The 23675-nt window shown below is 38.2% G+C and overlaps 1 protein-coding gene and 2 long non-coding RNA genes across 4 annotated transcripts in view; 1 reads left to right on the top strand and 2 right to left on the bottom strand.

Annotated features, from left to right (window-relative positions):
- The window catches only part of LOC141952686 (uncharacterized), a 30792-nt gene extending 17585 nt beyond the window's left edge, over nucleotides 1–13207 (bottom strand). For both annotated transcript variants that reach the window (XR_012631692.1, XR_012631693.1), the window contains exons 1-2: nucleotides 12464–13207; nucleotides 11637–11712 (exon numbers count right to left, since the gene is read on the bottom strand). This is a non-coding gene — a long non-coding RNA (uncharacterized LOC141952686). The remainder of the gene's footprint in view (nucleotides 1–11636; nucleotides 11713–12463) is intronic.
- Nucleotides 13208–13450: 243 nt separating this feature from the next.
- On the top strand, nucleotides 13451–22571 carry RNFT1 (ring finger protein, transmembrane 1). The gene is given in 10 exon segments (XM_074890414.1): nucleotides 13451–13470; nucleotides 15434–15459; nucleotides 15462–15851; nucleotides 16175–16251; nucleotides 16878–16978; nucleotides 17599–17752; nucleotides 19407–19565; nucleotides 20394–20459; nucleotides 21290–21391; nucleotides 21579–22571. Coding segments are annotated over 10 exon segments (1215 nt in total). The 5' UTR covers nucleotides 13451–13465; the 3' UTR covers nucleotides 21714–22571.
- LOC141952687 (uncharacterized) lies at nucleotides 15753–21365 on the bottom strand. The gene is made up of 3 exons (XR_012631694.1): nucleotides 21278–21365; nucleotides 18841–18901; nucleotides 15753–15817 (listed from the first exon to the last, which is right to left on the bottom strand). It is a non-coding gene; the product is annotated as an uncharacterized LOC141952687 (long non-coding RNA).
- Nucleotides 22572–23675: the final 1104 nt, after the last annotated feature.

Genomic DNA, 23675 nt, shown 5'->3' with positions numbered 1-23675 from the left:
AAAAACCAGGTAGCGCAAATACTAAAGTCTAAATTTGTATTACTTACATACAAAATACACAAAGTCTGAATAATTTTGCAATTAAATCAGTAAACTAAAATAATTTTTCAACTAAGTTGGATTATCCATCAGACACATTAGTCTTAGGAGCGAAGTCTGCACCCAGAGCAAAGTTCCAGTAACCAAGTGGTGTGCTTCCTGAGACAACTGAGGAATGGCAAATAGATCAAGACATCCCTAGACCTGTTGGTTCCTATCAAATCAACAAAAATCTGGTCTCCTGGGGTATTATAAGCCCCTGCTCAGAACAGCTCTGTCAAATGGAAAATGCAAGTTTTCTGTATTAAAGAACCCTCTTATGCCATAGCTCCTAATGAGCATTTGCCTCCACACTGAAGTGCACGACTTTCACACTCCTTGTGTATTAATTTATTTGTTGCTGAGCATAAGAAAAGCTTAAATCATAACTCTCTGAAACAGCAAATGAAACTAATCTATTTCCAATCTAAATTTTAATTATTTTACTTCAGCATTTCACTTTATTGCTACAAATTACTGGGAGGCATGTGCAATAAAGAAGCTCTATAGAACAACTGAATGCATGAGAATGAATATAAAAATATTTACTTTGAAACTTTCATTTATTTTTCTCTAAATTGTTAAATGTTATTTGGTTCATTGAAATAACGTACAGACACAGTAACAGAAATATTAGGTGACAGAAGAGAATGGACCAGATCCTCGTGATTCAAGTCCATTTTACCAGGCACATAAAACTAAACTTGCCTCAGCTTGATGCAACTGCTATATCTCCAAAATGAATGTTAGACATGAAATAGCAAAAAGGCTGGTGAGCCAAATTTGTCTTATGTTTTTTTTGCTATTATTCCCCTTCTACATTTTCGAAATACCCCTTAATGCTCTTTCCTTTCATAAGGAAATCTAAGCCTCTCAAAATAATATTTACAATCTCAGCTGCAATCTCCTTCATGGTAATTCACTCTGGATGTTTGTTACTTTCTGTGAGGAATAGTTCTGCTTGAGTTCTCCACTTAGAACGAAACAACTCTGTTTTCCTGATATACTTCATATTCAAATTATTCCAAAATGTAGCACAGAGAAATGAATTAGATAAGGGCACAGGGAAATGTGTAATTCATACATGACTGCCATGATGAGCTCTCCAGTAACTGATACAGCTTTGAACATTAAAACAACTTTAATGAGAGATGATCTTGACCTGAATGCCAGAGTTATCACTACTTCCTTAAAACAAACAAAAAAAAAAAGATTAAGTTCCACTTCAGCAGTCTACACTGGCAAATATTTTAGTTTAATATCTACTTCTGATTTCCATTAAAATACCTTTGCACTGCTACTTAGATATATGAGAATTTCAAGCAATCTCCATTTTAGTTTTCTATAGCCCTATGATTTTTACACTCGCTTATAATTAATTAGAAAGAATTACAACTTCTTTTGTCTTTCTACCTAATTCAAAGACAGATGTAATATACTGTATCTTTTACTACCTTCTCTCTAAATTAATAACACTGTTTCTGTGCAGCCTTTCATAAAGTTCCCAGATGACAATAAGTATCTAGTGCAGTGGGTCTGTTGTTTCTGGTCATTGCTAACGCAGAACCAGATACAATTCTGTCTTTTCTACATCTACATCGCAGTAAGAAGTGCAACCCGACGCACACGGGTACTCAGGCTGCACCTCTTAAAACCAGCAGCAATACAGCTGGGGCAGCACAGCCTACCAACCCCTGTCCCCAGTTCCTGACTCGCTGCTGCCCGTGCTGGGTGGATTAACACGAGCTCAGCTTCCCTGCGTGTGTGGTAATCACACATCTGACTGCTGCAGCAATGTTGACTGTAGGAAACTGAAACTATAAGGTAACTTTCACGACTAAGATGAGCTATCAATAATCATCTATTTTTAAGTACAGCATCCTATAAATCCTCCTAATTAGTAAACTAGATGTCTTCTTTTTAGCAAACAATCCCCAGCCTACTTCCTTATTTATTTTCTTGAATTCAATTATATTTGCCACCTGCTGGCCCAATCACCTAAATGACAGATTCTGGATGTAAGGTAGAAGCTGAGCCATAAACAATAATTTCATTATAGTTCAATTTAAAATATTGCCTGCACCTACTTTCTCCGCTTTATGAAGAATGTTTATGCTATTTCCTCCCCCAGGGCTCTGCTGGCTGTGGGACTCTGTGCTCCCGTCGGGAGACGCAGCAGCACCAGCAAGAATTTTGCACGGCTCCCTATCCTCCAGTGCTGACCCCATCGGGAATCCAAGCTGAGATTCTTCTGGAGGGGAGGGACCACTAGAGGCTGAATAAAGAGCGAGGAGTGATTTCCAACCCTGGACTGAAAAGTTGATTGGCTAAAAAGGACCCTTGGTAAAATAAAGGTTAGGAAATATTTCTTTAGAGCATAAAAATAATAGAACTTCTTTTGACATGAAAATAGATGGACGAGGCTGTACTCCTGTCATTATTTACCTATCATGGGGCTCTAAAATCCATCTACTCTATAAACCCAATGATTTACATTTCCAAAAATCTCCCTGAATGAAATCCAGTCTGTAAAATGCACATCTTGCAGACAAACAGCTTAACTTGAAACATGAATTCAAATGCTTTGTTCAGCACAGCAGACTACTCTCAAGTTTGGTAAAAGTAAAGGGGCACTGAAGCCCCTCATTGCCTTTAAGAACTAAATGACATAGAGGCGGATTGCTATCGAACTGGGAAAGCCCACAGTCCTATCATGTATGAGCAGAAGGAAAGATCGAAGACTGAAATCTGTTTCAGTCCACTTTGCTCTTGACTAGAAACTCAACAACATCCAAACCATCAGGGTTCTACAGCTCAGGCCTTCAAAGAAATCGACGTTTCCTTCCATCACATTTTGAAGCATAACCTGCAAACCTACCCTCAAAAACTCGCTGGTACATTGTGAGCCATTACACCTTTCCCAAAAAATACCAAAACCATGGAAAAGCTGCCCTTCTGAAACTGAGTTATCAAAACTCAACCTTCTGGTAGGAGACAATAAAAGCAATGACCCAGTATAGACAAATCCGTGCTGCAAAAACTTTCTCCATTATATTTTCTTATAACTCGTTAAGAATACATATAAGCACAAGTTATTCTCTACCAACTCATTTATTCCATGATTCTGCACCTTTCATTTCACCGATCCTCCCCCAGATTTATTTTCCATTGACTTTCACAGTTTCAATATTAATGTTAAGCCAATATTGGATAAAATTATTATTTTACCATATTTATTTTGCAATAAACAGTAATTTGAGTGTGTAAAACTGTATTATACATAAATGAAAACATTAACCAAACCGGAGGCATACAGTCAGTTAATCCCTAATAGAGGAGCCTTGGAGAGAGAAACTGTACGGCATTTTTATGTAGCATGTGGGAAAACTGTGCAGCATGGGAGTTTTGAACATTAATACTGCAGCTGTACTAAATCTACTGTGTCAGACTCTGTCTGCCAGCAAACCAGATTTAAGGAAGTACATTTTTACTGCAGCATTGGAGGCTGAAAAATGGTTAACTTGGTTAAGTTCAACAGAAGTAAGTTCAGCTTACTTAAAAAAGAACAGACATGAATTATGTGTACCTGTTAAATAGTCACTGACAAATAGTTCTGTATGTAGACAATTACGTGACCTGTATAAAGGTTCAAATTATAGACCAAAGAGTAATGCATTTTACAATTATGTTTTAACACTGTGGCAATTATGTGTGATAGAGAACAATTACTGTATCAGGATCTAAACAATGAAAAATATAAAACATTTCCGCTGACCATAATTTCATTGCTTAATGTCTTCTATCTGCTCTCGTCTTTCTCTGAATGCACTGTAAAATGTTAGATGGATATCTGAGTGACCCTGAGCAGGATTCACAGATATTATTTTGCTGTAGGGTTTCATATTTTCTTATACATTAAAAGAAAAAATAATGTTCTATTGCACACAGAAATACACACAGGACAAATGCTGTTCCGCTGCTGTTATCATTGTGACATATTTAAGAAATTTAAAGAAATATGCCAACTCTTCTGCAAGACTTGAATTAGTTGTTTTTCCACAAGCACCAAACACATTGTTGGTCTCGCTGAAGATTGTGCAGAAGACATTCTGCAGGCCCTGTCTGACAAGAGGCACAAAGAAATATTCTCTGTACAGGAAAGTTCTGCAAGATGGGATGCATGACTGGGAAGTTTGGAAAAGTATGTATGCACACATCCACATACACACACACGTGCGAAAGTTTTGGGCTTCTATTACATTATAGCTGGAGTCCTAACAGTGCTATGATATATTTAATTTATAGGTTAATTTACATCTGTTCCCCTCTCCTCATGCTGTTGTTTTCTAGCTCTCTCCCCTTTCACTGGGCTGAAGAGAATCTTTTGTTGGTCTGTACATACTCCACCACATGTTCCTTGTCCACAGCCCCTGCTCACACAGTTGACATCTGCATTTGGTCTTCTCTAGGAAGCTACTATCAAAATTATAATTGTAATGATTTCAAAAAAACCAAACAAAGACACATACACAAACAAGCAGTGTGATGTGATGAACTCAGCAACAAAAGCAGAAATCAGAGAGTGGTACACCAAACTTTCCAAGTTTGAATGCCTGAAGTTACACATCCAGATCCTTATTTACATGCATTAGGAAGCCTGTTTTTCACCAGACATGCTCAGGCCTCCCAGTTACTAGGACTTTCTGCAGCACTTTTTATTTAGGTACTTATCTATGGATTTCTTGCGTAACTTCAGACAATCAAGTCCTACAATTTTCACTTATAAATTTCAGCGCTTCAGCTGCCACATCAATAAAAATGAGTCGTTAACTTGCTGGAGCCTGAATAGCCTTCAGCAAACTTTTTGTTTCTACTTTTGATCTATGAGCAGAGACCTGGCTGAAACTGATGGGCAAGACAGTAATTTTCTACTGAAAATAGGGAAGACAACGCCAGACCTCGAATCATCCAAGCTGACATGCTTAATCATCATAATGCCTTCTGAAAGAGGTTATATATGAGCCTAAGATGAATTCCAATATTCCTTCACCAGTGTTTTCCTTTGTAAGTAGTTCTTAGTTAAGTAGTAAGTACTCTTGTAGGTAGTCTTCCATTAATTCTTTCTATTAATGAAGAAAAATACTGAGTGAGCTAGAACTCACTTTTAAATTAAGATAATCATTATCATAAACATATGTTTTATTTGACAGTTTGAGTGATATGGGCATGCTGTGATTTAGTTCAGAGACTTTAGTCCAACTGAAGACTCAGACCATAATATTAAATTAATTAAATAGCCTCATGCTTGTCTCTAATTGTATAAATCATAAAATCACCTCTCTAAGGGACAGAATTGGAGATCTTCGCAGAAAGAGACTAGTTTTGTTTCATGACATAAGTGCAAACATACTGAATTTTCTCTGCCTACTCAGAATGGGTTTTAAGTATGCCACTGCAAGAAAAGTGTACATTGCAGCAAGATAACAAATGTGTCTTGCTTAACAACCAACAGTGTTATCTCCTTTGCCCAGACACCAAGTAGATGGCACTATCTCTTAACCATATGCTGCAGACAAAGCCTCTGGCAGGTTGAAAGTCAAACACCTCATACTATCATATATCCACTTACAATATAACTAAACACTGAAAAATAAGCATACAGCCAACTATGATATACATATGAAATGCATGGGGGAAAAATTCTTCTGTGGAAATGAAGTGTCACATTTGGGAACATGGACTAGTCAACCATAAGGATCTAAAGGTCCTCCCAAGCGTGACTACTGTACTTACTCTGACTTAATTGAAAAACGGCTAAGTTTGTGCTTGATTTCAAAAAAAAAAAAAAAAAAAAAAAAATTCCAATTAGGAGGAGGAGTAATGTAACTTTATTCCAGAAACCTTTGCCTTCTGAATTAACATCTGCATCTTAATTTTTACAACCAAAACATTTGCATGGTTAACCATGGGGAAGTATGATGAACAACTGCTTAAACAATACCCGTTTCACAAGCAGTATTTAGTTCAGAAATGTGCTGCCTCTTCACCAAGCTGTTGAAGTCTAGATCTGATTTTGTAGCGACTAGGAGCACAGGATATTCGTAATATCAGCAACAAGTAATTCTGCATTTTGCATAATTCAGTTACTAATTTTTCACTTTTCACGAGCTACAACATTACATAGCATACTATAGTACTAGCCTCAAGAATACCTGGAAACACGCTTGTTGCTGTTAAGGTCAATGAAAAGTCTATCACTGATTTCAACAAGGGCAAGCATGATAAAATTATAGACACCCATTTCTGTGTGATACATATCCTAACAAATTCTGTCATGAACAACCATAACTCCATAAATTATACAAATATCAATATCTCCTCTCCAGCTAAACCATTTTTATTCATGAAATCAGAAAACAGTGAGCTCTGTGTGGGCACGAGCAGAAGGATTTCCTAATAGCAAAGCAATTATTTTTACATAATGTTGAGGTAAAGAGGGCCTTGGTCCTACAAACTCATGCAAATAACTTCACAGACAAGGAGCCCCTTGATTCTAACGAGACAACTCACTTACGTATGCTAATCACATACATTCATAGGATTACATCCTAAAAATTACCACAGAGGTGGACTGCACTGCTGAAAGCACAGTAAATTTCTTGGGGAAACTACTGCCAACATATCTCAACGTGTTTTACTCATTCTTTGCATATTCTATTCTATCTATGATACTGATAAAATCAAGGAAAAGTTATATAGCTTTGCCTCTAGATTCATAAACCTCCTTGAAAATCATGATGAGCATAGTTTCTGCCACTTCTACAAACTCTGGTGGACACAGAGATTCTATGGTGATTACTTTGTAACAGGAAGTAGGTAGACATGGCTAGAAATTTGTATTAGAGATATATTTGTTGTGAATGAATACCATGCAGTTGTATAAAAATAATTTTTCCCCTCCCACACTATTGACATTTCAAAATCTGTGTCCAATCTCTTCATTAATATATGCTCCTTTTCTGAATGGATTACTTAATTAAAAGCCTGACAGCCTATTTATTTGTTTGTTTATTCATTTTTAAGACCAGGTTAAGCACCTTCACTCAGCATTTGTTTTTCAGTCAGCCTCCGCAAGTACGCTAATGCCAGACAACTTCACTGCAAGGAGGTCTGGCCCATGGAAACCCTATTCAGCAGGCTATGCCTGCTTTTCTTCTAATCGAGCTGTAGCTTTTCCCACCAACACACAGAAGAGGAGTATCTTGTCCTCAGAGAGCTGGGAAGTTTCTCCTAATGCTATTTTTCAGAGTTATTAATGCTTGAGCCTCCCATTATTATAAATCAAAACTAGTAGAATATGTTGGCTTCCCAGGGTTGGAAAAATCTTTTAGTGTTACATTTTGTATTACAGCGGTCATCTCTACTGATTTGTAACATACTTGCAATAAATAGCTTTGAGTTTTAGTTAAACCAAATCAATTCTGTTTAGGCTATTAATCAATTTTAACAGCAACATACTGCTTGTACAGTATATTAGTAAGAAAAATATTACCATGTATTAATCTAAACATGAATGGAATACAAATGTTTTAACAAGGAAGAATTTTGCACTCTCTAATAAGAGACCCCAGAAAGTTGGGATGAAGGAAGCACAGAAGAAACTTTTATTTAGTGATGGTCAACAAGAGCTAGTGCAGAAAAGACAACCATAATTTCTTCAAAATATTGGAGAATATTTGTAACAGGGAGCAAACCAGTGTGTTCTTGAGCTTTCAGAAGGACCCAGTGCTCACTTCTATTACACCTCTAAATTGGTGAGCAAGGACTCTAGCTGAGCATCTGAACATAGTCCAGGATTTCTGAAGTAAGGATCCAGGCAGTGCTCACCTACTATCAGATGAGAATCTTCAAAAACACTTCGCAAGGTAAATTAAAAATCTGAAGAGAAGCAATGATGAAAGCAATAGCATCATGCAAAGGCAAACTACCACAGATGACTTTAAAGTCTTTTCCTTTTTTTCCCCCCACGTTTCTCTTTCTTCTTCTAACATATTTGACCATGAAGTACAAATTTTCAAAATGTCAACACTAAAAAAACCAAACAAACAAAACCCAAAGAGACCACACCACAAATAAACAGAACCCGCAGTAGGGTTCTGTGGTTCTTTCATGGGAAGCTGGGATATGCAAGAAATTATGCACTGGATCTAGATGACAAGCATTTCCTTAAGACACATTGGGGATTTATCCAAATTTAACTCACGATAACATTTCTATGAGCCAAAAATCTACATGTTGTTTCTGAGGTTGTCCTTCAGTCTAATTATTTTATCTTACACAAGGAACATTGAAAAACAAAATTCCAAACCATCATTTAATGAATAATGGCACATTTTCCTTCACCAGAGAACTTGACGGGCACAAAACAAGCACAAAAACCAACTGATGTGAAATTCCTATTTTACAGTCTTAAGCAAGTATTTTTAAAATTGGTAATATATTTAGTCATTTTACCCTTTTTTTTTTTTTAATTATCCTTTCTGTACTTGTAAAATGTTATAGGCATAATCTGGATAATCTTATTACATGATGAACATGGTCTTATTTGTGGATAAGACTTCTTAATAAACTAACGCACATCTGTTAATACAAGATCTTTTTTGTTAGTAAAGAAGCAAAAAAGCCCTCCATAACGTTAGAAATAGAGAATTTTATATATTGTCACCAAACTAAAAACAGTAAGTAAATATTAACTTTGTGAAGTGCAAAACAAGTTTTATTGACCAGTGAGGTAAATATTGACTGAAGTGAAGCAAATATTTATGTGCTGACGTTAATGGGACAAATCCCGTTCAACACGACAAACAAGATTTTGCCTACTCTATTCATGTGTTTGTATTTATTCTAAAAGTTCTGAAAGGAAATATCTGGAAATCTGTCTACAGTGGTAATGCTTTTTAAAAACAATTGGTTTTCCTTTGCAACTAAAATGGATATGCATTCAGAGGGCCAGAATATTTTTGACCTTGTACAAGACAGAGGTTTAACAAATTGTTTTCAGTCAGAATGTGTTAACACACTTACTAAAATCTGACCAGATAACAACATCTAAGACCTCTGTTTAACTGATCTCTAAAAAGGTAAACAGAAAGTGGGTCAATTTTCAGCCACTCATATTTTTTTTCTTACACATGCAGTGGTAACTAATGCCAGAAGATTCTTTATCTCACCATTTGTTCATGTTATAGTCGGTCAAATAAAACTTTTTATGGCAGAGAATTTTAATAATTACAAAGAAGGTAGAGTTTTCTTCTGTGAGTTAAAAGCTGCCACCCAATGAGAACATGGACAGAGCAGTTACATGAGTACTTAAGAGGAAGCAACACCTCAGCCTGAGGTACCAACAGAACCAGCCTCGGTAAACCAGCGTTCCCTCCTATCGACAATGTGTCACAGAAGCCCCCCCCCCCAATAAAACCCCTTCCCACTATAAAACACAAACTAACCTAAATTAATAAACCCATATAACTTTTAAACATTTCCATTTTATGAGTTGTTAGAACATTCATTTGATTTTTTAACCTAAAAGATACTAATATTTACCAAGGAAAATAAAGTATAATTAAGGATATAACTATAAGCAGGTACCTCAGACCGAATATAAATCAGCAAACCTATCTACCCCTTCCTCATAGATCCACTCAGGGTAGGTTTTTACATACATGAGAAGTCATTATTCAATAGAACGATTCACACCTCCAGATTAACACATTAGATTGGAAAAAAAAATTAATTGTGAAAAACTTCAAAGATTCTATTGAAAATTCTGGCACCTTTAAGCAGACCCATTAGAGAATACCAAGGTGTTACACAAGTGGATGATCATTACAGTACATCTTCTGACCTAAATACCTTTGTAATGGTCTTACAACAGCAATTAACACACACCTTCTAAAATTCTTTAACAGCTGAATATTTTTTGAGTGATTGTACTTAACAGATCCTTCAATGTCACCGCAAGAAAAGACCAGTTCAGAAAACAGCTTTTCCACTTCATTCTAATGACCATGGGAATCGCTCTTTCTTGCAGATAAAGACAGAGGCTGAGCACCCTCCTGTGCAGTGAGCAAAAATTACAACTGCCCTTTGTGGCTCTGCTATCTAATTTTAATTCAAGGCTCTATCTATATAGAAAACCCAAGACTCTGGGATCTAATTCACCAGTTTTAAAACAATTATATGACACCATTTCAGTGGAATTACTCTCAGTTTAGAATGACTTAACAGAAACGAGCACGCTGCTGTACACAGAGAGCTAGTAAGATTTCTGGAAACCTCAGGGAACAAGATGATGTCATCGCATTATAAAAATATCTGGTTCAATTTCTTTGCGAGTCTGCTTGACAAAGCTTACACGATCAGACTTCAACAGTGAAATTCAGGCTCCTCTGCCATCGCTGCAGTGGTGAGTTTTCAAAACTGGCCCCTATTCTTCAGTGCCTTAAATACGGGAGCACAGGAGCTGTTTTCTTGTGCTCGAAAATCAAACTGAAGTAAAGGTTGTGTAATTGCAGGAGCTAGTTTTAAAAAGATTGAGCATTCAAAGCTCAGGAAGCATTCAAATTTTAAAGGTCATTTGAGCCTCTTGGCAAGACTTTCAAATCCTTCAAACAATTTAAACTAAACCCTCTTAATTTCGCAAAAGTCTTCCATACTCAAGTAACATTCGGTGTAGAATGAACACAACCAATCAAGCCTTTGAATATTCAGGACATTCTGCTATTTTACAGACTCCTGGAAGAAAACAATTTTTTATCATATCATTAACTACAATTCCTTTCCATGTATCTGAGATCAGTTCCTTTAAATTTCAGCAAAGATGTATGCTGTACACCTAATTTTAAAGGACTAGTTCCTTTTACACCTTCTGATGAAAAATAGTGATACTACAGTTTATTAGGAGGAACAAAAATTGAAGACTGTAATCCCTTAATCTGCACTACACAGGAAGACTTCTGCAGAGCTCCTTCAGGAATTAGGACTAGGATACAAAATATTTTCTTCTAACATTTCTGTGCATAGAACTAGTTCTCAGCAACTTTTAGTACAGAGTAACTCTTGAAAAGGTAAGTATTGCACTGCCAGGGCATCACCGGCAGAGTTCCACGAGGACCAGTGTTTGGTCCAATATTGTCTCAGGCATTTAACAACCACAGGAAAAGCAGGTCTATGCTGATGAAATCTGCTGATAGCATCAGTTAAGGAGGTACCACCTACACCTAGGAGGATGAGAAAGTCTGGGATACTTATATCTGAGTGTATATATACACCTGAAAACATGCCTGGACACTGATTCTGCTGTCTGTGTGAAATTTATGGGCCTCTTAGGAGGAGAGTCCGAAATACAGATTGGTAAATTTATTACTAGGTATTACATGACCCAATGAGTGCAATACCCATGGGAAAAGACTTCCAATTTTATGTTAATGGTCTCTGAAATCTTTCTTGTGTCAGAGTTACTAAATCCAGAGATCATTAATAGCACCATGAAAACATACCTGTTATTTAACAACATCACTGAAGAGTTACGTTCCTTCTAATGAGCTGCGAATTGGAGATAAACCAGCAAGTGACCTGCATGAGCAAACATTATTGATTAATAAACTGCCATGAATTAATTTCATATTTCCAGTGCATGTAACAATAAGAAACAGTTTGAGAACAACTTTGATTTAAAACTACATTTGTAATTTAATGCATTTTATAATTACAAAAAAGAAACAGCTGAATGAGGCTTTTATATTTATACACTTCCCAGCAATGTACAGAAGGCACGCATAATTGCCAACCATAAGATACTATTTAAAAATAAAAGATTTATAATTGCTTTTCCTGATTTGAGAATCAAATGAAGACTTTTCACATTGTCCTTCATAATCCAAACACTACGTGAATGACTAACTGAGCAAAGAGTAAGAGAATGAACAATATGGCACAGCATAAGTCAAAGACAACAGTTTTGTGTTATCCTTGGAAGAATGGGGATATAGCCATAAAATTCTTAGAGTGCTTCCAGCCGAGCATCTGAAATCTGCGTTGGTGCTGCTACTGAGCAGTACTGTGATAATTAGGCAGTACCATACAAATTAGAAGGTCTTCTGAATTTAGAGGGCCTACAGGAACAGGAGACTTGTGAGTTTGTTAAACATATTGTAGTAACATATCTGTAGTAACTAGCTCAAATTTCTTCCATCACACCAGCCACAGCCCAAGTGAAATACAGAGGATATGAGGCCTGAAATTATCACTCAAGAAAATTCTAGCTAGGGTCCAAAACCATCATAAATGTAGACCAAATTGCTGCAGATGCCTCCTTAAAACCTACCTTCAACAGAGATGCGTCCAGTGTTTTCAGCTGCTTCCTCAAGTATAAAAGAGAAGGTTTATTGTTAGATGGTATGCGTTACTAAACGCCCGGCCACTTAGCTCTTCTAAATACTTAGTTTTTCACCTCATGAGATCTGCCAAGTGCCCATCTTTTCCCTCTGCCAGGGTTACTGACCCCACAGCATTTCTGTATTTAAAAATTTGAATTAAATTCTGTTTTAACTCTAAACAACACAGGACTGATTTCCAAAACTGCTCAGATATTAGGCACCGGTTCCAGTGTGAGCTGCATACCTAAACACTTCTAGAAAAATAGCTGAGCCAAGGAAAACAGATGCCATTTCTGGATGCAAACTAATTTATTCAAGAGCATATTTTGAAAGAAAACCCTGTATCTATTTAATTTCAAGCTTCTCCTAAGAGCTATACGGCAGCATATTTTGAAAGAAAACCCTGTATCTATTTCATTTCAAGCTTCTCCTAAGAGCTATGGCAGCATTAACCAGGGCAGCATTTTCCTCAGGTTTCCTAGGAGGCAAAGCCAATTTCCAGGCAGCAGGACTTCCCTGCGGTGAGCACTAATCGCCACCGAGAAGCAATGATACCGCAGTACATATACATATATATTTATATAGACTTATTAATTTCTTTCATTATTATTGCCTTCCCAGATTAATTTTAATTGAGGCTTTAAATAAAAAGCAACAGGAAGCACCGCTCCCCCCCCCGTTTGGCGGGCCCGACCCGCAGCCTGTCCCCGGCCCTGAGGTGATTCCCCCTCCCCGTCCCCTGACGGGGCGAAGGCCTCGACGAGCCGCGGCCGCTCGTTGCCAGAGCAACGCCCAGCTCAGGGCCTTCCTCCTCCTCCTCCCCTCACGGCTCCTCCTCTTCCTCCCCCCGCCGCGCCCTCTCCCACCCACTCGGCCTCGGCGGCGGCGATGGAGGCGGCGGGCGGCCGCGGCCTGGGCAGCGGCGCCGGGCGGGAGGCGCCGGGCGCCTGATGAGGTACCGCCGCCGGGCCGCGGGCTGGCGCCTGGCCGGGCCGCGCAGGGGAGAGGGCGGGAAAGGGGCTCCCGGCGGCCGCTCCCCCTCAGAGCCCGGGGCGGGCGGGCGGGCGGGCAGGAAGCGGGGACGCGCCTCCGGGGTCACCCCCTCCCCGCGCTGGGGCGTCTGTGGGGGCCGGGGGGGCGCTGCCGGCGCTGCCCCCAGCGGCACCCGCCCTCCCGCCGCCTCCGAGGGGGCTGGCGGCGGGTTCCGGCGGCGGCGCGGCCCTGCGAGCGGCGCGGGCGAGGCGGCCGCGGCCCAGCGGGAGAGCGGCTGCCCAAGTGCGGTGGGAGCAGCGGCCAGGGAGGGACGGGGGATGTTCGAGGAGAAAAGGCTTTATCAAGGACCTTACTTTATCTGATATGGGGGGAAAGAAATTCGGGAAGCCGTCCGCTTCGTGCGGGTTTCTCACGCTTTAATAACTTATTTGAAAGTTTGTTAGGCAGAGTGCCAAGGGAAGCTGCGTTACTCGAACTATGGGATCGCTCACTTTTTTTAAACGCCAAACTGTCAGTTTTTGCAGAAGCCGGCCCTAGACCCCTAACTGAAGAGTGCTAATGAAGTTCTTTTACTCCGCCCCCCCCCCCCCCCCTTTTAAAAACAGCATTCGTGGCCGGATCCCGCAGACACACTGAGTAATAGTGCTCTTACACGTCAATACAATTTCCAGTTTATTTGCTTTATTCGTGTGCATAAAATCACAGAACGTGAATTTTGGATGAAGTATGATGTAATCTTTGGCCAACAAAAATGTAGGTAGTAGCACCAGCAGCGTTTCTAAACGGTAATAAGTTCCCCTATTCAGATACTGTTTAAACTCTTCTAATGTAATGTAATCTAATCTCCATTTTAAAGGCTAAATAATTCTAGGTTTGTGCGAATATATTAACTTCTTGCAGTACAAAACCAATTTTGCTTTAACCTTTTTGTATCCCTGGTGAAACTAGCTGTGTATATACGCTAAGCTTTGGAAAAATAATTTCAAAGAGGAATGTGGAAGAGTTTGAATGATTGAAAAAGGATTATAATAAAATTTCCAATGTTTCAGTGTTATTACTTGATAGTGACAAGTATTGTGCCGAATCCAGCTTCAAACCATTCTCCAAAATCACTACTTTCCTATCACACCAGTCCAGAGAGGTAGATTTAATGCACTTTGAGTAATGTAAAGACTGACACAAAAGTTAAAAACTACCCTGGAAGACAGTAGAAAGATGTCAGTGGAAAGAAATAAAACCTCATTTGGGTGGTCTCACTGTTAGATTACTGCTTGTTGCCTGCACTTCTTTTTTCACCTAGACCATATGGTCCAGGCTTTTTTAAATGCTTCTTACAAAATGGACTAACCTGGTTCTGCTCCCTTACCCAGACAGGATAATCTCATTAATCTCATAATGGCCCTGAATTTTGAGCATGCCCTGGCTTTTGACTAGACTTGTCTCTGCACAAGCGCTTACCATTTCATGGATGCATGTAAATGTACTCTTTGCTTCCTTCCCATCATTGTTTGCTCCTCTGGCCTACTACTGTTACTATTTTTGTGAAATTATGCAGCACTGCTCATATCTCTTCTGTACAAGCTACTGCTGGTCTCCTCTTCAGCAGCTTTTGTTGTTCTGATTTGCACTGAAGCAACTTTAGATTTTACTGAGGCAGCCAGGTTCACTGCGGGCTAGAGGATCTGCATGTGCATGAAAGGAAGTCATTTAATATGGCACATGGAAAGCTGCCCCTTGGAGATGGGGTGCAAACCCAGCATGCCAGCTTTCAGAACAGAGACAGACAGTATCTCTCGAAAGAATCTTTACTTCATGCAGGCAATCACTCAGAACAATCTATTGTATTTTTGTGTTGGGTTTTTTGAGTATTTTTTTTCCCCTAGTTATCTCTTCCTTCAACTGTGACTTTTTATATCCCACTCTAGGAGACAAAATAGCAAGAATCTGGACCAGAAAAAAACCCTACCATGCAACCAAATTGCAGTCATCTCCACAACATCCAAGGGAGTGGTGATGACTCTTCATCTTCTCCGAGCGCCCACGCAGCGAGGTTGTCAGGAGAGAGCTCGTGCCATCACAGCGGAGATGTTCGCATACAGCTGAACTCTGCTGTGGGAGAAGCCAGAGAAAACGCGAGTTCCCGGCACTCGAGGCCAAGTTCCCAAAGTCACTCACACGGACATGCCCACAGCGAAGCAGGGGGGCTCGATGATTCCACTCCAGACTCAGAGGAACACAGCGGCACCTCCCTCTCAGAGCTCAGATACCTCCTCCAGTGGCTGCACAAAAGTCTGCCGTATATCTTGATTCTGTGTGTCAAATTGATCATGCAGCATATAATTGGTAGAGTATAACAAAATAAGGTCTGAGGGAACAGACCCTCCCCCCAAAGAGACAGACTAATAACCATGCCTGAAATATAATTCAATTTATTTTTAGCTTTATTTTTATTTGCTTTATTCATCAGAAAGAGAGATCCACTAAACTACGTTTCAGTGGCTTCTGTTTCCTTTGCTGGCGTATGTACAATGTGCTAAATTATTCTGGCTTGATAGTCTGAGCTATTAATTGTAATTACAAAGACATATTAGAAGTGGCTGGTTTTTAACCCAGTTCAGTAAAGTTTTTTATTTTCTTGTGTATAACTGACCCTTTTTTCCTACTAGGCATTTCTCTTGGAATTGGGCTGCTAACAACTTACATGTATGCAAACAAAAGCATAGTAAATCAGGTTTTTCTAAGAGTAAGTATCACCATACCTAACAAAATTCTGTAAGTTAACCAAGACCTTTATCCACCAATTTGTTGAAAGAAATGTGAATGGAGATAGTGTTTTATTTACCTAATAATACTAGGTGTCAAGGTTTCAAGATGGAAATAAAGTCTTAATGCTTCTGTACAATGTAGAGCTTCTCAGATAAATAAGGTTTTCAAAATTCAAAAAGAGGGTTTTTTTCCCCCCTCTGACTTTGAATATTGAAAACACTTCAACTGATAAAAGCTTTTTGGAATTTATGGAAGAACTTCTTAACTATATCTGTGGAATCAAATAGCAGTTGACAGCTTAAACTTTCAGCTGTCTCTGTTCACTCCCAAAGGAAAAATCTGTTGTTTCTTCAGAGTGGGGTGGGTTTTGGTTATCTTTTTAGAAAAAACCTCGATGCACATAGAAATTGTTGTGTTGAAACATAAAAATTACCACTTTACCTTTCCACTGAGTAGTTCTATTTTATTTGGCCTAAAACCACAAAGATAAAGTCCTCTAGTAGTAACTCTGTTCAGATATAACAGACTTGGTGCTTTGGAGATATATTTAAGACACTGATACTGAGATAAGGACTGTAATATGTCTTTACAACTATCTTACAGGAACGGTGCTCCAAGTTGCAATGTGCTTGGTTACTAGTATACCTAACTGGATCATCTCTCCTCTTGTATTACACCTTTCATTCTCAATCACTGTATTACAGGTAAGTAGAGGAACATCTCTACTCACATCATAAATTACTCAAATATTAACTTGGAACATTTTATCTGGGCTGCTGCTGTTTTTCTATAATTGGGGCATTGGTTTCTCTTTCAATTTAATCTTCATTCCTCCTCTTCTGCCAAACTGAACTGGTGCTGTCCTTAAAAACAGTACGTTAGAATTTGCAAGATTAGACCCCATACTCGGTGGCATGTACCTGGGTTTGATTCCTAGCTTTGACCCTGCCTCCTTGCCTTCAGAATACTGAATATGGCATTCTGGTGCTCTATGGAGTTTATGGCTCCAACTTATTTTCTATCCCTCCTACCATTCTGTAGCTACAGTCTTGGCTGTAAATCAGTCAAAGGCTGTATTGCTAAAATGAGAAAGCAAGCCTATCTCTAGAGAATGGGGGTTGTGATGAAGAAAGAAGATTCAAAAATGGAAAGGTTGTCAGATCATCAATTATCAATTTACAATAAAGAGTTCATTTTCTTAGCAAATACTTTTCCTCTCTGTAAAACCAGGTCTCCTTTTTAAATTAAACCTGCCGTGATAATCTCTGGTCATGCTTTCCTCTACACAGGGTGCCCCAGTAACTTCTGATACTTCTTCTTGTAGCTTAATCTTCTTAAACCCTACTGTGGATTTTATGAACTTCTGGGAGGTACTTTGGATTGTGGGAGTCACAGACTTTATTCTGAAATTCCTCTTCATGGGCTTCAAGTGCTTTATTCTCTTGGTGCCTTCTTTTATGATGTCCTTTAAATCCAAGGTAAGGAAACAAACTGCATTTTTGCTTCCTTATAAAGTTTCTTTTACAGTAAAATTAGCTAAATGTTAAATTCTACCCAGAGAAAAGTCTGTTTAATTAAAAGTCAGTATATAATCCACCACTACACTGTGGGCAAGAAAACCCTGTGGATTTCATGTTCTTCCCTGCTTGGTGTTAAGGAAAGTTTACAGTCTGATCTGAAACAATTGCTTGTATTATGTCATCAGATAAATGGGTTTATTTCTGTCTCTTAAGTGGGGGGACACGCAGAAACCTTTTATTTGCTGCAGTGTAACTGTGTATAGAGGCGGTTAGTGGGGAGCAGCTGAAGCACAGTAAATTTTTTACATGCTCAACAGTAACTGACATGGGAAGATTTTAAGATCTCTGCATGCAAACAGCTGTTTTTTTCTGTCTCCAAGAAATAATTTGGAATTTTAGTTTAGAAACTTAAGCAATATTTGTGTCAGATCAATGAATTTGATTCATAGCTTAATTCCACAAACCATTAAAGTTTAGTAATTTTCACAGAAGCCTACACTGGTTGGTGGGGTATTTATTTTTATCTGCTTCCTGAGGTGAGACAGGCAAAACCAATTAAATTTTCTGTCAAAATAGCAAATACTAGTATTGGTTCAAAAAAACACCAAAATAAGTACAATTCATATGTGGTAGCATTTGAACAGGATGTTTTGGTAGGTTTTATCTCTTAAAATGTACCGGAACAAGTTTTTCTCAGGTACAACTGATTTCTCTAAATACCAATTTATAATCAAGATCTCTATTTTCGTAACATCCAAAAAATAGTTACTGAAAATTGCATTACACCAACTATGACCTAAACTGTGGCTAAATTAAAAAAGGAATTTGGTTAACAGAGACATTATCCAGTGTATATTATAGAAAGAATGTCTTCCCTGTACTTCTTCCCTGTTATAAACATAGTTTTAAAGACAAACTTAAGGAAATAAAGTAACTAAGCTAAGTATCTGTTACAGGCACGCACACACAGAGTGCTCTGTGCAGGACACTTGCACTTTGTAGTTGTTACTCAGTCATTTTTTAGGGTGTCATTGAAATCTGTTTACCTGTTCAGTCCAGCTGCCCTGTGCTTCTTTCCTGATCTCCCAATTTTCTTATCACCCCATCCTATAAAGGAGTTGATTATCACAAGGTAAGGCATGAAATAATGTTTACAGGAAAACAGTTTGTAATTTAAGTCTGTTAATAAAAGAATGGGCCTTGCTCTCGTTATTTAATCCTGAATGCAGGACACAACTCTGCTAATGACAAACTGATCTACGTGACCAAATTTGTCTTATTTTCCTTTTCATGTAACTTTTCTTTTTTAATGCTTATGAAATTAAGTCTGATAGCATTATTTATTAAGCAGGTAGGCATCTGACAAAGCCATCCTATTTTAGCCTATTAATTTGATTTTCTGCAGTACAGCAATCATTTGTGTTATTGTTACTTGTACAGTTGTGGTGAGACTCATCGTCTGGTCTTCATTCTTTTTCATTCTTCATATTTAGTTGTTTCAAGATATTATGAGAGGAAGTTACGCAAAATAATAACAATGCATCTTTTCTCTATATTTTAAAAATCCTTTGTGTTTTGAATCTTGAGCGATTCCTTTGCATGTCTTGCTTAGGGCTACTGGTACATGCTGTTAGAAGAACTCTGCCAGTATTACCGTATGTTTGTCCCCATACCAGTTTGGTTCCGTTATCTTATTGGCAATGGGGAGCTGGACAGTGTACTAGGATGGAGCCTTGGGATATTGCTGGGCCTTCTCTACTTCATCCTAAAAGTATGTAAGCTTTATATTCCTCTCAAACTTATCACTGGAGGATTAGAGACACATAAACTGACACATTTCTGAAAGTTCCCCTGGGTTTGAACTGAGTTGCAAGTTGATGATTCAGTTTAACTGATAGAGCCTTCCAAAACTGAAAGGAAAACTGGCTCAGGACACTAAATCCTCTTTTTCCTGCACCTGTTCTGGGAATGGATTGGGGTTGCATATCAAAGAATACTTACTATAGCTCTCCTCACATCAGACACTGATCAGACTGTTATCAGATATTGATAACAGGAAAGAGCTTGCAAAAATAAAGGTTTATGGCTAAAAGAATCAGCATTTTCCAGGAAACTAGATTTTCTCTCTGCTAGAGCGTGTGATGCTAAACAAATTAAAGATAAGTGTTCATACTGGCTGTCTACTTCACCAAAGAGCTAATCTGCCCCAGATGTAACCAGACTCAGTACAAGTTTGGCTTTGAATATGGAAAATACTTTATAATGCGATGGTATCTTAATTACAAGCCTAAAGACTATTGCATATGTGATAATAATGCTGATAGATTCGCACTTGAGTGCCTAATTTCAGAACCCCAACACAGTATTTCTTCTAAAGAACAGACACCTACTGGGAAAAATTCATGCTAAATTCTTGTTTTGGTTACATATTAAGCAGCTAAACTCGGGTCAGTCTGAACTATAGCTTTGCTTTATGTTCCTGCCAACACAAAACTAGCAGTGTGAATTCTAGTGTTGGAATCTGCACAGAAGCTTGGAAGCTTTTTAGTTCACAGAATAAAATACTAAGTGTAACTCAGGTTTTCTTTTCCCATTTCAGCTTTTGAGCTTTTTTGGACAGTTGAGAAACTTCAGGCAGGTCTTACGGATATTTTGCACACGACCAGTGAGTACTGAATTCTCTTACGACAAAACAATAAACCCAGTTTACATGAAAATACTTATTTTTTTTAATGCCCCAGTCTTATATTACTTTGTATTCTAGCAACAGATAACTGAATTTTTAAAGTAAACCCTGGATACTTGTTATCGCATTTGACGCTCTGAATTACTTGACTATGTGATTACATTGTCATCTAGACAACAAAAAAACCCCAGAGAATCTATTCTGCATGTAATAACATGCCCTCTTTGTCCTGCTTCCTACTTTTTAACTGGAATAAATATTGATTGGATGCAGGCAGAGCTTTATGCTGAAATACAGGGAGAATTGAAGCTTGCCAAAATAATTGACATGCAAGTAACTTCTGTTAGAATTGTATGTTTCTGGATAATCTTCCTCTGTAGTAAGAGGTATTGGTTAGAGTGTGCTATTCATGCAGTAAAATGCGTAGAACATTTGGAGCACAGTGTTATTAAACTAAAAGAATAATAAACAACTTCGCATTTTCTAAGTGCTATCTTGATTGAATTGGAACTTAACACAGTGTTTTACTGGAGGTTACGGTTAAAATAAAAATTGCCACAGATTCTTCCAGTAACCGTGATCAGGGGAAGATATTAACTAGACAGCGTGCCACGTACGAGCACGTAAGCTTTAGGCCCCAAGACAACTATTAAAAACTTAGCAATATTTTGTTGCATTAGGGATTGGGTAGTTTTCCTGACACGGCAGCCCTTATTCCCAATTCCTCTCTGTCCTGGTATTTCTGTGTTTGTTTTGGCTTTCCCCCTCCCCTAGAAACTAATATTGGCTGAAAATACCTTGTTTCACAGCACTACGGGGTGACAGCTAGCAAGAGACAGTGTTCCGAATCGGATGATATCTGTTCAATCTGCCAAGCTGAATTTCAGAAGCCTATTCTGCTTATCTGTCAGGTAATACACATAAACATAATTATTTTTTGCAAATTTAAGAATATTTTAAACAACTGGTAAACAAAACAACACAGCTTAGCGAGTGTATGTCTTCTGATTATTTTTAGAAATCAGGCTATGCAAATAATATACCGTCTTATAAATGGAAGAGCTTAGAAGCTCTAAGTTCTCATTCTTTTCATTACAGCACACATTTTGTGAAGAATGCATCTCTTTATGGTTTAATAGAGAAAAAACGTGTCCACTCTGCAGAACTGTTATTTCAGACCATGTTAACAAGTGGAAGGATGGAGCTACATCTATGCATCTACAGATTTTCTAAAGCATGTCAAACAACTTGTTTTACAGTTTGTTTGTTCAAGCTAAAGTTTTTCAGTTTACTGCAGATTAAATTGTAGGTGGCACAAAGAAGAAGTTTCCAAATTCTAGATTATCATGCTTTTATGAAATGTTCCAGTATTTAAAACAGTGCAGAAAATGTTAACTTGACCTTCTTAAGTATAGAAAAGTAAGTTTTCAGAAAGAATGCAGAAAAGCCAGCATTGTGTCTCTTGTGATTCTCATAGGAAACAATCAAGTCCTTGAAAAATGCTGCATTACTTCTTCCAGCAGCTTCTTAATTCAAGATTTTATTTAAAAGTTTAAGTAGAGTTCCAGACTGTACTAAATTGTATTTATCCTCCTAACATGACTCAACCCAAAAGGTCAACCTACCAGTTTTATTAATACTATGAGCAAACTTTACACTCTGGACTACAGTGAGAATTAGAGCTACTTATCACACTTGGCATTAAGGATCCCTTAATGCTTGCCCAGTAGATATGAGAAATTAACTTCTTATTCACACACCTGTAACAGCAACAATTCTCACTGTAGCTGGAGATAAACCCCAAGAATAAGACATTTCCCCTTTAGGTTCTTGTAGACTTCTAATGGATCTTTGGCTTAATATATAAACCAACCACTGATATTAGTTTTTTACTTAGCATTTTTTAAAGTTGGTATTTTTCAAACAAATCTTTAATACTATATTTTTGTCATAACAGGAACCAGATTTTTCTTACAGGGGAGAATCTATTTTATACTATATTTGCAATTTGTAGTATGCATAAAAATCAGAGAGAATAAATGCATTTAAATCTATTTGTTTGGTGCATGTTGAATAAAGAAACAAGATTCATTCCTGCTTCAGTATTAACTTACATGTAAGCACATAACAGCTCACTGCTATATACTTTTCCTGTTGATGTCTCAAAACCAAAAAAACCTCCAAATGCTACAACTTATTCATGACTAGTCTTTATGCTAATTAGTGAGCTAACTTGTGTATAATCTCACTTTTTTTTTTTTTTCTGCTTGTCTTTTTTCACCTTGCTATTCAAATAAGACTGAAAAAAACCCACTCAAATGATTCTGTTACAGCAAAGTTAAATTGAGTTGCCATTAACTTGAGCTTGTCTTAACTGAATACCTTTAGGAAACTTCTAAGTTCGGGAAAAAGCAGAACTTAAAAGTTAAACACTTACTTGATGAATGATGTAGCAACTCAAATGGCCAGGCAGTGACTGAGTACTGTAAAGTTACAGCTGACACAGCCAGATTTATAGGGCTGACAGGGCATGATGGGAGAGTGCCCTTAAAGGTACAGCTAGGAGTCTAATACTAGTAGAATTTAGTATTCTGAATAAAAATGTAATGACATGGAAGATTCAAGCTAAGACGTATCATTTTATGTTCAAGCTTGCTTTTGCTATAGCATGCTGCATATTTGCTAATTGTTATTTTTGTTTGAAGTTGACTGCAGTTCAGAGTAAGTGTGCCCTATGGTTGTTCCACCGTGCTATCTGAGTGACTGGGGAAAGACTCCAGATTAAAGAAAACAGGCAAAAGTTCCTAAGTCTGTAATTGGAAACTTATGGGAGTAGAAGAGCCTGGTTCTCATGGAAGCCTCTCCCAGCAGGTGAGGTACTTAGTTTGGAGAATGTACAGCTGAATGGGGTTAGAGCAGTCCTGAGGGTGGCAGGGAAGACTTGGAAATTGGCCACAGCCAGAGCTGTGCCGTAACGGGCTTGTGCCTGTACCTCCAGTACTGTCAGAACAAACTGCTCTTTGTTTCCTCAGAGAGATCTAGCTATGCCTTAGCTTGCAGCTGAAGTTCCTACAAGATCAGAACTGTTTGTTATTTAAATTTCATCGGTGCTGATATTCAGACTGCTGCTGCAGCAGAACTCCTCTTGAGAGATGGACAAGAACTGAATCAGTCAAGGAACAAAAAAAGAGTAGG

The sequence above is a fragment of the Strix uralensis genome, chromosome 20 (genome assembly GCF_047716275.1).
Source record: "Strix uralensis isolate ZFMK-TIS-50842 chromosome 20, bStrUra1, whole genome shotgun sequence".
In the NCBI taxonomy this organism is placed as follows: domain Eukaryota; kingdom Metazoa; phylum Chordata; class Aves; order Strigiformes; family Strigidae; genus Strix; species Strix uralensis.
This window is presented reverse-complemented; position numbering and strand designations above follow the sequence as displayed.